This window comes from Brienomyrus brachyistius, chromosome 1 (genome assembly GCF_023856365.1).
Source record: "Brienomyrus brachyistius isolate T26 chromosome 1, BBRACH_0.4, whole genome shotgun sequence".
In the NCBI taxonomy this organism is placed as follows: domain Eukaryota; kingdom Metazoa; phylum Chordata; class Actinopteri; order Osteoglossiformes; family Mormyridae; genus Brienomyrus; species Brienomyrus brachyistius.
The window spans coordinates 38,605,190-38,619,966 of record NC_064533.1 but is presented as its reverse complement, the minus strand read 5'-3'; the positions used below and the strand labels follow the sequence as shown (position 1 = coordinate 38,619,966).

Below are 14,777 nucleotides of genomic sequence, written 5' to 3'. Positions count from 1 at the left end.
CGGAGCGTCAAGTAACAACCACCCAAACTGAGGACAGTTTGAATATGGGCTTTTAAAGGTAATCACCTACTTCATTAAGGGTAAACAACTGACTAGCTTTCCTTCATCCTGTCTATCCACAGCCCTTGTTCCCTAAAAAGCATTATGAGTGTTTGACCAGCTGCGAGTTCCTGAAGTCAGTAGAGGCTCTGAAGCAGGGTGACTGTCCTGCTCCAGAGAGGGCCAGTGGTTTTGCGGCTGCATGCGTGGAGAGCTGTGAGGAGGACAAGGAGTGCTCCACAGTGAAGAAGTGCTGCTCCAACGGCTGCGGACATACATGTCAGCTGCCCAGGAACCTGTACAAAGGTAAAAAGACCTTTAAGCTTCACTGCTAGGGAGCGTTCCTTCAAATGTTCAAAATTCATAACATCATTATGTACTACTTTACCTGAGGGGGCACAGATAACTTAGTTACTCAGTCACTATTCAAGAACAAATCATGAACTAATGTAGTTCCTGCATGAAATACAGAAACCATTGTGATTGATTAATGATGAATGGACATAGGTAACTTACACTTAGTTTCTGCTTAATTAATGCATTAAGTAAGAGTGTACTACTACATTATTAGTGCCCCCACAAGTAAAGTGTTACCCATTATTATATACTAATGTACACATATGAGCCTATTTCACTTCTTAGACTCATTCAAGGGTAGCTTCTTATTCTGAAATGATAATATCATACTGTTTTTTGCTTAGAAATAAAGCCCAGAAATGTTTTCAATTGAGTATATTCCTGCTTTTTAACAGGCTTGCATTTCAGTTGCGTTTGAGCCAAAGTTTTCAGCAGCGTTATTTGTCTAATTACATCTTCAGCTTAATCACTGTAATTGTTTCTGTGTGGAGTTTTGACATGTGAGTTTGGGATGATCTTCTGCACTTAATGCTGGAAGCGATTAGTGGGAGCAGCTACAGCTGAGCCGGGCATGTGGCTTGGTGAGATCAGCGACACATGTGTTTGCCGGTACCTGGCAAACAGCTGGCCAGTGGATGACACTTTGTAAAAAGGGCTCTAATGTTTGGAACTCACACTAATTTGGAAAATGATGTCGTGACATATTTGTATACCAGAGCAAGTTAAGTTTCCAGGTTCTTTTGTGTATATTTAAGCTTGGAATCATATACAGCATGCACTTCACCATTCATAAATATCTGCTTATTTATTGCATGGCTTTAAATTCACATGTGGAAGCAGTATTTTCTTCTTACCATTAGCCTAATGTCAAACAAGATATGAAACCTCAGAAAAGTCGACATTGGAATGTAATTCCTTGCATGGAATTGCAGATTGCTGCTTTTTTTTTCGTTCTAGCTCCTTGGAGATGCTATGTTAAATTAAGCAGCATTTCCAACAGACATGGTCAGCGTTTGAGTTATGTCTGTCATGGTAGTACTACTCGAAAAGACGTGTTGCCATAAATCTTTGATGTGCAGTAATTTAATCAGGTATCCCTAGACTATTGTGGCATCACAGCGATTTGGAAGTATTCCCAGTTTCCCATTTGAGCTTTGCAGAGCTCCGTTGCTCTTTCCATAGTAACAAGAAGTCATGTTCTGTAGCACCAGTGGGAGTGGCACCACCTGCATGTGGGGATTTCGTGCTAGGATGAGTCTTACCTATATGGGAAGATAAACGGCTTATAGAACAGGGCCCTGTTTTTCTAACGTTGTACAGTCTTGTTCCTGTTGCACACAGATGCATCAGATTTAACTAACTACTTTGAATACCAAAACTGAACTGCCTTTGACTAAAGGATTTAGCCCCTGGATGGTTTAGCCCCAAACATGAATTCTGAGACTTAAGCTGATACAGGTGGGGAGGAGGGAGTTGTGACAAACACCTTTGAAAAGAATTTTCCCTTGGGAGTCATGCATATAGTCACAGAAGAAAGATTCACCCATAATTATGGGGATGGGAGAAAGTTTATTACTGAACGTTGCTTTTCTTGGAAGGTAAAAACGTTAAGTAAACAGTGCAGTCGTGATAGCAGCGATGCGGGTGCTGCAGAGTGACTTAGACAGCCAAGCGGGTGGCCATGGGGAAGAGGCTTGACTGTGATTCTTGGAAGGAAAGAAATATGACTGTGATCATTGGAAGCTGAGAGGGGGATTATTACTGACGGGGATGGAGACGGCAGAGATCGACTGAGAGGGGCTACGTGTGTGTGCATCTGGGCCTAGCTGTACATCAGCCCTCAGCAGCGGGGGCCGGCTTTGCGAGAGACACGAGTGCCGCAGGAGGTCTGAGAGCCGTGCCGGAGGTGTGGCAACCCTAACCGCAGGGAAACCGCAAAGAGTTGGCTGAGCGTGGGCTCCGGGGGTAGCCGTGGTCTGAGTGAGAAGGCGGGCTGAGCAGGGCGTGCAGAAAACCCCTGAACGGGTCGACTTCCATTAGCAGTCAGACTTCTTGGTGAGTGCGGCTTAGAGTGACATGCTGCGTGGGTCATATGAGGACACACACTCTCACAATCAAATGAGCTCCTGAGGCTCACATACTGTAATATGGGTAGCACCTAGTTTGTTTGTATGAATGCTTTACTCAAAATCTGTTTTATGAGTGCAGTGAGTTTGATGCAAGATCATAACAATGTCTGTGAATGGGCTCATCATTCTTGTTCAGAGGTGTATACAAGGGCGGGGCCACTGGGGATCTGGCCCTAGCTCGAAGCTGATTGGTCCTCAGAGTGCTCCCTCCACTATCACTCACCGATTCAAAATATATCATTGGCTAATGATAAGGTTACACCACTGTATGATTTATGGCTCCTCTATATGCCCCCCCCCCCCCCCCCACAATAAAAAAAAATATCTAGAATCTCCCCTGTTCTGCATATAGGTGCTCCTCTGAAGCCCAGAAAGGAGCTAAGCTTCTCAGAACTCCCGTCGGGTCAACTGGAGATTCGCTGGTCCTCCAAGTTCAATATCTCAGTGGAGCCGGTTCTATATGTGGTCCAGCGAAGGTGGAACTACGGCATACATCCCAGCGAGGACGATGCTACCGAGTGGCGGACTGTGGTGCAGGTACACTGACTGTGAGGCATGCAGAGGACAAGCGGTCAGATATACCTGTGCTGCTTTCATCAAGTGTGTTTTGGGATCTCAGCTAAAGGCTGCTTTTTAGTTTTGTGGCTTGGTAGTGTTAACAGCATTTGGAATACATCATTTGAATTATCTGGTTTTTGCTTCAATGTTTTGTGCCTATAAAACTTGGCAGGAAAATTATTATTTTCTCTGGTTATTACATCAAGAATCATGATTGAAGACCAGAGTACCATTGGAGCTGTACACACGCATGGACTGTGATTGTGGGTATGAACCCTAACCCCCACTCCCCAGGACTAATTCTCTGTGTATCTGTCTCTGTCAGACCGCTGAGGAGCGGGTCCGAATGGCCGACATCCGAGCCAGCAGGTGGTACCAGTTCCGAGTGGCCGCCGTCAACGTTCATGGAACCCGTGGCTTCACTGCACCGAGCAAGCACTTCCGCTCCTCTAGAGGTCTGTCTGCCCTAGTGAGGGTGCCGATGGTGTCCCCCATAGTGTGCGGATATTGAATCCCTCCTGTTTACTGAAGTTCACACCCATCGCATGACATCTAGACCGATTACCCAGGTACAGAGGTCTATAGACGGGAGAAGAGACATAACATATATCTGGGTCTGTGTTTGTTCACTCTGGGTTAGTCAATCTCTGATGGAGAGGTTTAGACAGCATAAGCATCAGAGAAGCGCAAATTCAAGGTAGGACAGAATGGCAGATATGGCTGTTCCTCAGGTTGCCTCAAAAAAGCCACGAGAAGCTACCCTACTTACCATGCTTACTAAAAGTCAGTCTTTGTCCTTCCTTCTGAATCTCACAAACATGAAAGGCCTTCTGAACATCTTCAAACCGTTGACTTGCTGGAGAAAGACCAAGTCACACTGATGTTTTTGGGAACTTGTAACCAAACATTTAACCTCACAATGGACTCGCTATCCCTTCTATACTTCTGCAAGATGCTGTACGTTCAAATTAGATTACAATTACAGGTTATAAATGCCCATGAGTACTGACCTGTTCCTAGGAGGCAGTGGCTGTTATGTGTGATTTCCAAATCTGGTGTAATGAACTCAAGGTGCACTGGGTCTGTTTTATTGTTACTAATAAATAACATGTATGCACTACAATGCACATGGGCATTATAAAAATAAGAGAAGACAGGTCAGCTCTACTTCTGAGTCTGCTCTACTCTTCCTGTTAGTGAAGTGATTCAATTAATATTCATGCAAGGCTTTAGCATGCAAGGACTCTGTAGAATTACTCTGTAGAATATATTAGTATGAGAGGGCATAGTGCTATTAATCACACTAAAGACCGAAGCTTTATAAACTTCTGTAATAAATCAACAAATCTTGATACATGTCTGGCATTGTGTTCACTGCCATAAAACGGATATGTCAAAATAATGAACTAGCTGTTCTAGAAAGCTGAGGTACATCCCCTGCCTGTAATTCCCTATCTCTGCAGTCTGTGTGAAATAGTTTGTGAGAGGAGGCGAATGCTGGTTTACAGCATTCGGTATAACGGTTAACCACCATGATTGCCCCCTGGTTCGATGCATTGCTGGCAGGTGGATGCCTTTCAGGTAGAGCAAACAGAGAGAGCCCTGTCTCCTCTACTGGTCGTTGGTAAGCCCAGTTGATGTCACTTGAAAACAAAGCAAAAAAGAAATGAAGGCAATGTATCGGTTCCCACATCAACCCCCATGCATCACTGTCTGGCTGTAATGAGCAGTCTGTCTTGGAAAATCATTCTACCTCAGAGATGTACAAAATGGTCTAATACACTAAGCAGAGGGAGGTACAAGGGTGGGATTTGTAGTTTTGGTTCACCCTGGAATTAAGCTTTGTTTTCTAAAGCACACAAAAATTACCATTTTCATTTATAAATAGAAGACTTTTTGTTTGTTTTTTAACATTGAAAGTAATTATGAAAAATACCATATTGAAGAGCAAATTTCCAGAACTCACTCAGTAGGTTTTTTTTTTGTTGCTTTTGAGATGATACCACCAGTCAGACTTCCGCATCAGAGGTTACGGTACTGGAAGTCAAAACTCACTCCACATGCAGCATGGAATCCAACTAAGAACTTTAGTCAAATTCTAAAACTCCACAGAAATATTCTCAAAAACCTATCCTGCTTTGGAAATGAGCTCTTCAAATATGGAATGGCATTTCTTTCCATTCAGCAAGTGCTTCCTGGTGCAGCATGCAGTTATTGAAATTTCTTTTGGGATGGTGAACAGATATGTTGCCTCACTTGGCCGGCTTTACTGTAAATGTGGTCCTGTTTTCGAAACAGGGTGCTAGATGCAGAGGAATAGTTTACAGATTGGTCACAGTGCTGATTTAATTCTCAGTGATCCATGCTGGTTTAAAAAGGATTTAATCTTTGGTGTGCTCTGGCACAGTCCACACTGACGTTCACTTTGGGGACCCATCTCCAGATCCCTCTGCCCCCTCCATGCCTACGAACATGAGGATCACAAACGTGACCGCCACGTCGGACAGAGCCGTAGTGGTGCGACTCAGCTGGAACCTCCCGGAGGAGCCCGACATCCCCGTGCACCACTACAAGGTTTTCTGTAGCTGGACAGCCAGCGGCAAGGCTCCGGAGCCTTCCAGAATGAGGAGGAGGAAGACAGCCAATGGGGTAATTATGTGCTTGCCTTGCCAGTGTGCTGGCAGGCAAGAAGATGCTGGAGGGCTGGGTGATGCTGTTTAGAGTAAACGCATTTCAGTCCAGTGTTGTAAGCCACAACACTGTAAATAAAACTCAGAGCGAGGGAGGCGAAAGACGAGGCAGTGACTGCTGCAGCTCTGATTGCGCAAATGAACAGATCGATTGCTTAAGAGCTGATGTAGTGCCAAAGTGCCTTGTAATTACCATGGACAAATAAAGCCTTTTAAAGCACTTAGCTAAAAGATCTATCTATCTATCTATCTATCTATCTATCTATCTATCTATCTATCTATCTATCTATCTATCTATCTATCTATCTATCTATGTGCCCACATGTGTTGATAGATAGATAGATAGATAGATAGATAGATAGATAGATAGATAGATAGATAGATAGATAGATAGATAGATAGATAGATAGATAGATAGATAGATAGATAGATAGATGTGGACACATAGATAGATCTCCTTGTAAAGGATGTCGTCTTGACATTGGTGGTTGCGTTCGCATTGTAGTCCGGCAAACTTCTTTATGCTCAGGCTGAACCTGTTCATATCGGATAGTAGGCTTCTCTCACAACACCATAAAAAGGCGACCATACCGAGCGAGCCTTAACAAGGTTCACACCATCCATATGTGCTTTTAATAACAGTGAGCTTTCTGTCTCAAGATCCTGCTTTGACATTCAAAGGTTGCCTAAAAGACCTTGGTTTGCTGGCTGGACACAGATTGGCAAGTTAGTTATCGGTGTGCATTGTTGCTATTTCAGGCCCAGAGTTATGTGGAGCTGGAAGACCTGCAGGCTAACAGCAGCTACACAGTGGAGTTACAGGCTGTGACGTACTGGGGTCAGGTGCGACTGAAAAGCCCCAAAGCCACACTCCAGTTCAGCACAGCCCACGTCAATCACACAAGTACGTCCTTCAGAGACACTGCAAAGCCTTGGTTTCTGTGTTTTATAGGCATGATTGTTTTGACATTAGCTGATTGTTTTTCACTGTGAGCAGCATTGTTGAATGCTTGCTTTACTTCTTGGTGAATATAGTGAGAACTTCCTCCCCAATTTGCCTTTTTATTTGGATTATTTATATACATTTTGGTTTATCTTGTTGATGTATAGTTCAATAATGCAACAGAATATATTTTATGATTGCCACCTGCATGTTGTTTACTAAATCACTAAATTATCATAAGATGTATATCAAACTGCTTACAGTGCAATACACATGATATTGATTATAGTGATTGTAACTAGCACAATCATGCCAAATGAAATATGTTGTAGTATCGTGTTCTCAACCCAGTCCTTGGGGGTTGAGAACTCCTTGATGGGAGCAAAAAAATGTTTGGGTGTCCACAAGGACTGGGTTGAGAAACACTGACGTAATAGTGATATTCTGCTTATCTTTTTTTTTTAAACCAAGAAGACTCATTATTCAAGTCAAAAAAAGCAGAAATGCTGGTTGGTGGCAGAAACACAGGAAAACGAGCCCCAGCCGCTCTGGAGGTGGGAACCCCCTTCTACCAGGATGGGCAGCTGCAGGTCAGAGTCTACTGGAAGAAAACAGGTATGAAGGATTTCAGGCAAAAGCCCAGTGAGCTGCACCTGAGCCCAGTTTGAACGCCCTTAGATTTAGTAGTAATATGTTACATATTGTCCCTCTGGCTATGCAGATCCAAACTCATTTTTTAGTACAGATTTAAACAAACTTAAAATGCACTTAAAACAAATTTTGATGAGTTCCATGAAATATGCAGTCAGCGATTCGATGAGTGTAAACCTTCACATAGTGAATCATAAGCTCTGTTTCTGCAAGAATAATAAACATAGTGTGGACGTGGTGTGTGACGTCTTTCGGTGACAGATGTGTTCAATAGCTCCCTCTGCAGAATAGCACACTGCTGCAAAAGCAGTCAATTTGGTTTGACAAGATTTGACATCATTCTTCTCTAAGAAACGGGTGGACATTCAAAGTGTGGACATGATTGTGTAGGTATCTCAGTCAACAATCTGTACCAGAGTGGAAACTCTGAAAGCCAAAGCTGAAGAGTAGCCTGTCACATCTCATTCGGTGGTTTATGTTATGTTACTAATATACATCACCACCATAGCCAAACTCTACATAACCAGCAGAGGAATGTCCAGGCTTTAAGAAGCCCACTTCTCGTGATCAAGATGGCTTCCGCTGTATCATTAAAAAAAAAACGAATTCTTCCATGTCCAGAGCGCTCATGGTAACCATCTTTACTGATCTTTAGTGGTTAACGAATCCAGTCCTGTTTGGGTATGATTTTAAGGGTTAAAATATTACAGACCTAAACCTTCATCTAATCAATCTCAAAACAATTCAAGGATTGTGTGATGAACCATCACCTGTAAATGACTTGTATTATGTTTTTACTAGCAGTGCCAGTGTGAACAATGTATGCACAAGCCCAGTTATGTGTGTTTGATGAGGAGGACATTCATACATGAAATAAATGATATAAAAGTGAGCTGCACCTTAAATGTCACTGGTTCTATATCTGGAGGTAAAATGCACCATAACAATGAAACATTGGCAATGACAATCCAGTGACTGCAGGTCTGCAGACTACTGCAGTCTATGGCTGAGAAGCACTTTGAAATATTACACTGAATAAAAGTGATTTATGTGTCGTTGGCATCCCACTGATAAAAGATCAGCTAAGCAGGAGAATGTAATAAACAGATTACGGTGGAAAAATCAATTGGGGCTTTTGAATGCCCATGCCAGGGTTTTAGAGCCGTCTCACGGAGACTGTAAATCTGTGTCAGCAGAAGGTATTGTTTTCAGTCTCGCCTTTTCAGTTTCTCCAGCCCTTATCCACCATTACAAACCCCCCATTGCTGGCATTTTCACAAATCACTTTCCTGCTCTGTCAGCTCACCTTCTTACACCTTGTTGAAGGTCCCTATTTTGCTTTCTTTACCTTATCCGCTTGTCATTTCTCTTCTGGGTCCGAGATGCTGCCCCCTTCCGAGCATCAGATCTCTGCCAAAGCCTCCAAAGAACTTTTACTTCCTGACTGTAATTGAGGATGTTGCCAGGGGCAGACAGAGTGTCGCTTAATTATTAATGAACTAGAACTTCTTAATACAAATGACATTCTGATGACTAGCAGGACCTGAGCGTACCATGACATGATTTAAACACCACTGATTATCTACATCGAAGGCTTCTGGGTAGTAATCAGCACAGCTTTGAAGACCCAAGTCAGTGTAATTTGACTCTTTTCTGCTTACAAGCTTTCAGAGTAGCAGATTATATGGAAAAACGACATGTAGAGATATTAACCAGATTGGGATCCTTTCCCATTGAACGGTGCTTCTGTAAAAACGATTGACACTAACTAACCTTAACCTTTGGAATAACATGGCAAATCAGGGTCTCTATAATTATATTGCTCACTGTCTGATCCCAACACCATTTTAACAGTGTGTGGACTGGATACATGCATTAACCAATGACGTAACTGTCTTCCGTTTCTCTGGATCCAGACCAGCCCGCAAGCCGACACCATGTCCAATGGAGCCCTGAATCCTGCAGCAACAATGAGACGGCAGCACCAGGGAAATCCAGCACGCAGGTACTCGCTTCTCTCACATGTGCATGTGTGGAAATGATCCTTTGTTAGCAAACACATTCATATGAAAATGTTGCTCTTCCTATTTGTTTACTGAAAATTTTCAAGGTTCTTGAGTTTGAATTGTTGGCATATTGCTTTGAGAAGAGACACAATGAGCAGTTTTAATCCAAACCATTTCAATGTAAACCATGATAAATTAATCTTCTGCAGCATATTTTAGGCCTTTTGATCTAAAAGTATATAACTTGTTGTCAGAACATCAAATTCACAAAAATCAACAAGAAGATATATGTTGGGCTCCTCGGATCTCGAAATGTGAGCCTGTTCTAATAAAAGATGTCCTGGTTTAGGAGAACTACATAAACCTCCCTGGCCTGATGTTCTCCTGCAAATACAAAGTCACCGTCCACATGATGACCTCCAAGGGTCGCTCCAAGACAGAGAGCACCACTTTCCTTACTCCACCCTGTTCTGTTGTCCAGGGCAAGAGCCACAAACCCATCCATTGCCCTGGAGAAGGAGGTGAGCTGAAATTGGCAGACATTCCCATATGCTCTGTCATTGTCAGTTCATCAAGATAAATCATTTTGCTGTCATATGACATCATGCTGAGTACTAACATTCTCCATGTCTCACTTTTCAGGAACAGTTCATCCAAACATACTGCTAAAGCCAGAGAACCTGACCGCATCTTTTTCCATCAATGAGGGAAATATCACAGGGAGCTTCTTCTGGAGAGTGCCCAGACCCCTCCCAAATGAGCAAATCACAGGGTTCCAGGTCACCTGGGCCGAGGTCACCACAGAGAGCCGACAGAACAGCTTGCCGAATAGCATCATCTCCCAGTCTCAGATACTTCCTGCCGTATGTTGCCTGACGTTGAATTATTCATTTCCATGGATGTTACATGAAACATATACGGTATAATGTTATCCTCTATGTGTGTGGGGGGGGTTTCAACTCCCACTGCTGCTTTTTAATTTTTATTTCCCACACATCATATTTTATCTTCTCTGATATGTCTGAAAAAACTACAGTTTATACAATATCGTCCTGTGATGCTAGGGTACTTCCTTCCCATGGTAGAACTCACTCATGACAATACCAGGTGTCATTTTTTTTTTTAAATAGAGCTTTGCATTTTATAATAATTTGCTAAGAGCTATAAAAATCTATTTGAATTTCAAGCAAATTGAAAAGTTCTGTAAACATCCTCCATGGAATCACAGACCTTAAGGCAAACTGTATAATATTTATTTAAAATTATAAAAAAATCTATAGAGAGAGGTAAGGCAGACAGTATAAGGTAAGGTAATTGTAAACCATAACTTAATCCATTTTCTCTTTTAGGACCGTAATCTTCTAGTAGTTACCAACCTGCAGCAGGCAACCACCTACAGGCTGGAGGTTCAGATAATAACTACCGGTGGTGAAGGACCAGCCACTATGAAGACATTCCAGACTCCTGTTGTGTCTCCCACACACCAGCACCGTAAGCAAATGCACCCGACAGCAGAACACCCTCACACGTATGACTGTGAATGTCTGCTAGAGCTGTACCGCAGAGTGAAAACACATGTCTGGCATCTATGTTCACTGTGTATACTATGGAACAAACATATTTTGATACAGAGTGCATGAGTAATGTGCAAGTCAAGCATTACACCATCATCAAAAAGGCTTTTTTCTTTTGGAAAAATAATGTTCAGGAGTACATTTTTACAATGGAACATCAATTAAGGATTACCAAGTTACATTATCTAATTTTCCGGAATGTGTCTCCAATGCAAACTTCTTTTTTTTAAAATATATTTTTATGATTTCTTACTGGAGAGCATTTAAATGGGATAACTGACACTATTATTCTTTTGGGTGGTTCTTAGGGTCTAAAATCAGGCAGCATCACCCACACCACCGGAGACCATCGGTGGAAAAGCAATGAGGGTCTGTTTTGGTCAAACCTGGGCCGGAACCGGTGCCACTGCCCCCAGCAGTGATGCGGTGCTGAAGTGAATCTGAGTCAGACAGGGGCTCAGTTCCTGTGACAACATCAGCGACAGGTTCTCAGTCCTGTGTTTCGCCCGATTCTGCTCATCACGCTCAGGTCAGCCCAAAACTCCTAACTTCACGACAGTCCATCAACCTGGGTAACAAAGGGATGATACCTTTACATTGTCCATCATTGTCACAGTTTGCAGGTAAACAAATATCAAAGGTTCTCTGTAATTGTACACATAGGAAATGCCTCTTTTAAAGTTTAATACTATTGAGATCAGGATAAAAATGGTTTTTGAAGACATTTTTACGCAAAAAACATTTTTCTCAATTTGAAAATAACATCTAATAAAAGGAATGGAATGAAAGCCTTGAAAATTTAAAATCAGAATTAATGAAAGCATAACCTGTGATCGCAAAGAACTATTGATTCTACTATTTATGATATTACATCAGTTATTGACATGATGTTTGTACACTGATGGTTTACATAAGCAAAGGAATTGCTGTTTTGCAGGTAATCAGCATTGCATGTACAAATTAAGTCCATTTGTTTTAGGGAAGGTCTGTGTCCCCACAGAGTCGCTCTTGAAGGTTTTGCATGACAAAACATATTGTTCTGTCTTAGGCATGGAATGCATCTATGTTACCTCTTTAAAATATTTTAGCAAAATTTATCAGAAAAAAATAATAGAGAACTTTATGGAAAATAAGTATGTACCGTTTAATAATAGAATGGTAATTTAGTGTGGAAATATGTATGTGCTTATTTTTTCTAGAAAAATCCTTGTGGTACAGTAAGTAAATGTCTTATTTATTTATGTATGTATTACAAAGTGTGTTGCGTGTGTGTGCTTGCGTGTTATTGTCACTCTTTAAACTGACAAGACTTATTGTAAAGGCATTTTGTAAAAAGTGAATTGTAAATACAGTCCTGTTTTTGTTAACATCTGTCCCGACCCCCCAAGTGAGAACTTGTACATATTGTCAACTAATAAAGAACCCTTATGTAAGCCCCGTGTTTCCTTTCTCAGTCTAGTTTGGTTACAAAGTTACTGCTAATAGTCAAGGTGACTTAAATAGTTTAGTAAAAGGTCATCAGCAGAGATATTTAAGAATGAAATATTTCCTGTGAGCTACTAGGGGTGGGGGGAAATAATCTCTCACAATTCTTCAAGGTGGTAATTTTAATATTGCAGTGAGAATTAAAAAAAAAATTCTAAACATAAAGTTAAAGATGGGTTACTGAAATGTTGCTGTTCACATTTGGCATGCTAATATATTTGCCCAGTTGCACACAGCTTGATTTTGTTAAGGGACTGACAGTCGCTAGTTTGGCACAATGCTTTCATGAATGAGTAAGTGAGTGCAGAGTTTTTCCTTGCACCATCTCAGTTTAAAGCCACAACTAACTGCAAGTGGGTGAAATATAAACTTTCACTGAATACCTCTATACCACTTCCCTTAAAACTAACAGTTTTGAAACAAATTGAACTATTTATACCTTTTTTAAACTCCTCGGTTGGGTTTCACCTGACCACGTGTCTTGCAGTTTCATTGGCTGTAGCTCGTCGTCGCACTCACTCACAACATTTTTCACGCTACAGGATATGGAGTTGCCGACAGGTCCAGATATTTAGGCTGCTAGATATCTGATGGGCGTCTACAACCCATCGATCATGCCTTTGAACTAATAGTGATCAAGTGCCGATTTGCCAGCATCCAGCAAACAACGATTTGCCTCTTATTTCAGGCGTAAACTGTCAGCACGCAGAAAATTAGGTGTGTAGTGTGAATTTAACATTAGTTATTTTTTTAGCCAGGTCTGAATTTCCTGGCAAAAGCATACACTTGGATCGTGTCATCTAAACTGAGTTCACGTTAGAATGCGTTTCTCAAAAAATATTTAAGTTGAGGATAACAGAGCTAACAGGCATTTCTCAGTCTTATCAACTACTTCCCCTCTCTGGTGTTAGCGTGATTTATTGGCAAACCATAATGTTCCCAAACTACTGATTTAAGTGATGTGGGAGGGTCTTTGAGCTCTCCGGCACTAGCTGAAACCAATTCAAAGCCACAATTAGCATGTTTTCCATGTTGATCACTTACTTGTAAATTTAGGTTTCTCCCGTGTCAAGAAATGTATCAATTTGTTTCATTGTGTGTTTCAAACTGAATATACTGTAACCGAAAGGCACAGTTACTGCCCTTGTCTTTACTTTAAATGTAGAGCTGATATGCCCTTCAGCAAAATTTGTTTAAAAATTGCAATACATATTGAATCAGCTGTCAAATATCATGGGCAGTGGTGGGATAATGGTTTGGGAAGTGCACTTGTAGTCACATAGTTGCTGGTTTGAATCCCTAGCCAGTAAGGTACCCTGAGCACCATTGACCCCCCCCCCCCCCCCCCCTCCATCAAGCACCGCTCCCTGTGTCTTGAATTAGCTGCCCCTGCTATGTCATGATGGTACTCATGGGTTGCCATATAACAGCCGAGCACATATTTTCTTCACTAGTATAACATGCATGGAAGTTTTGATCTGAGCCTAGCAGATGGTGATTGGGTCGCTTGGATTGCTGATCACCAACATAAGAGCCTGGGACTTGTGTGATTACAGTCCCCAACTAAAGGAGTGGATGACTAAGCAATTAAGAAGTCATTTGGTATGAAAACTGGAAATCATCAGGAGTGGAGTTTAGTGCCGTGTTATTACTTTTCCATTTACCGTAGAGTACAAATACAGCATAATGTTTTCAGCTGGTCATTAAACTGATGGTTTTCTGCTTGGCTGTGTTTGTCTGTCAGTTGGCACATGAGGCAAGATACACAGCTAATTTTATTATTATTATTTTCTAGCAGCATTGCTTTGGCAGGTCACATGCCTTGTCATCAGAGGTTCCCTCTCATTCCTCTCCGTTCCCCCTTGATGCCCCTCTATTTCATGTCAAACCAGCAAAATATGTGCTAGTGCTGAACCGTTATGGCTACATGCTGCTGACCTAAGACAGGAGCTTCCTCTCACTGAATGTAGCCAGCACACTGTTAGCCTCACACTTTCTGCCAAACGTCATGTGAGCCTCAGAGGAAACCCAGCAAAAGAATCAAGCAGAAAATGGTAAACGATTTGTAAAGGATGTAGAATAAGGAGGTTGGACCAGGTGAAGGTATGTTGTCACTCCAGCGCTACATATTGTTCTCAGTAAACTTAGGTATTTTGGATGTGTCTATGAAGAATAAAAATGAAAAATACAGTAGGGGATGCATGATCTGTTAATATGCTCACATACTTGGACACTGAGATCTTCTGTCTGGCTGTGTGTATTTTTCTGCAGATATCAGGTCTTGCCTCCTGCATGCTCCAGCATGCTGCTGAGGGCAGCTAAAGACTCATTGTCCAGAGTCCCCA

General features: G+C 41.9%; 1 protein-coding gene across 2 annotated transcripts in view; it reads left to right on the top strand.

The window, feature by feature from the left end:
- LOC125748642 (anosmin-1) overlaps positions 1–12,380 on the top strand; it is a 33,419-nt gene extending 21,039 nt beyond the window's left edge. Inside the window, exons 4-14 of one of the 2 annotated variants that reach the window (XM_049025184.1) lie at positions 123–345; positions 2,878–3,062; positions 3,409–3,538; positions 5,527–5,732; positions 6,533–6,677; positions 7,191–7,331; positions 9,284–9,372; positions 9,723–9,894; positions 10,016–10,236; positions 10,723–10,864; positions 11,256–12,380. In XM_049025184.1, the coding sequence (XP_048881141.1) occupies positions 123–345; positions 2,878–3,062; positions 3,409–3,538; positions 5,527–5,732; positions 6,533–6,677; positions 7,191–7,331; positions 9,284–9,372; positions 9,723–9,894; positions 10,016–10,236; positions 10,723–10,864; positions 11,256–11,314 (1,713 nt within the window). In that variant the 3' untranslated portion in view covers positions 11,315–12,380. Of the gene's footprint in view, positions 1–122; positions 346–2,877; positions 3,063–3,408; positions 3,539–5,526; positions 5,733–6,532; positions 6,678–7,187; positions 7,332–9,283; positions 9,373–9,722; positions 9,895–10,015; positions 10,237–10,722; positions 10,865–11,255 lie in introns of both variants that reach the window. The other variant, XM_049025104.1, reaches the window with a different exon arrangement.
- Positions 12,381–14,777: the final 2,397 nt, after the last annotated feature.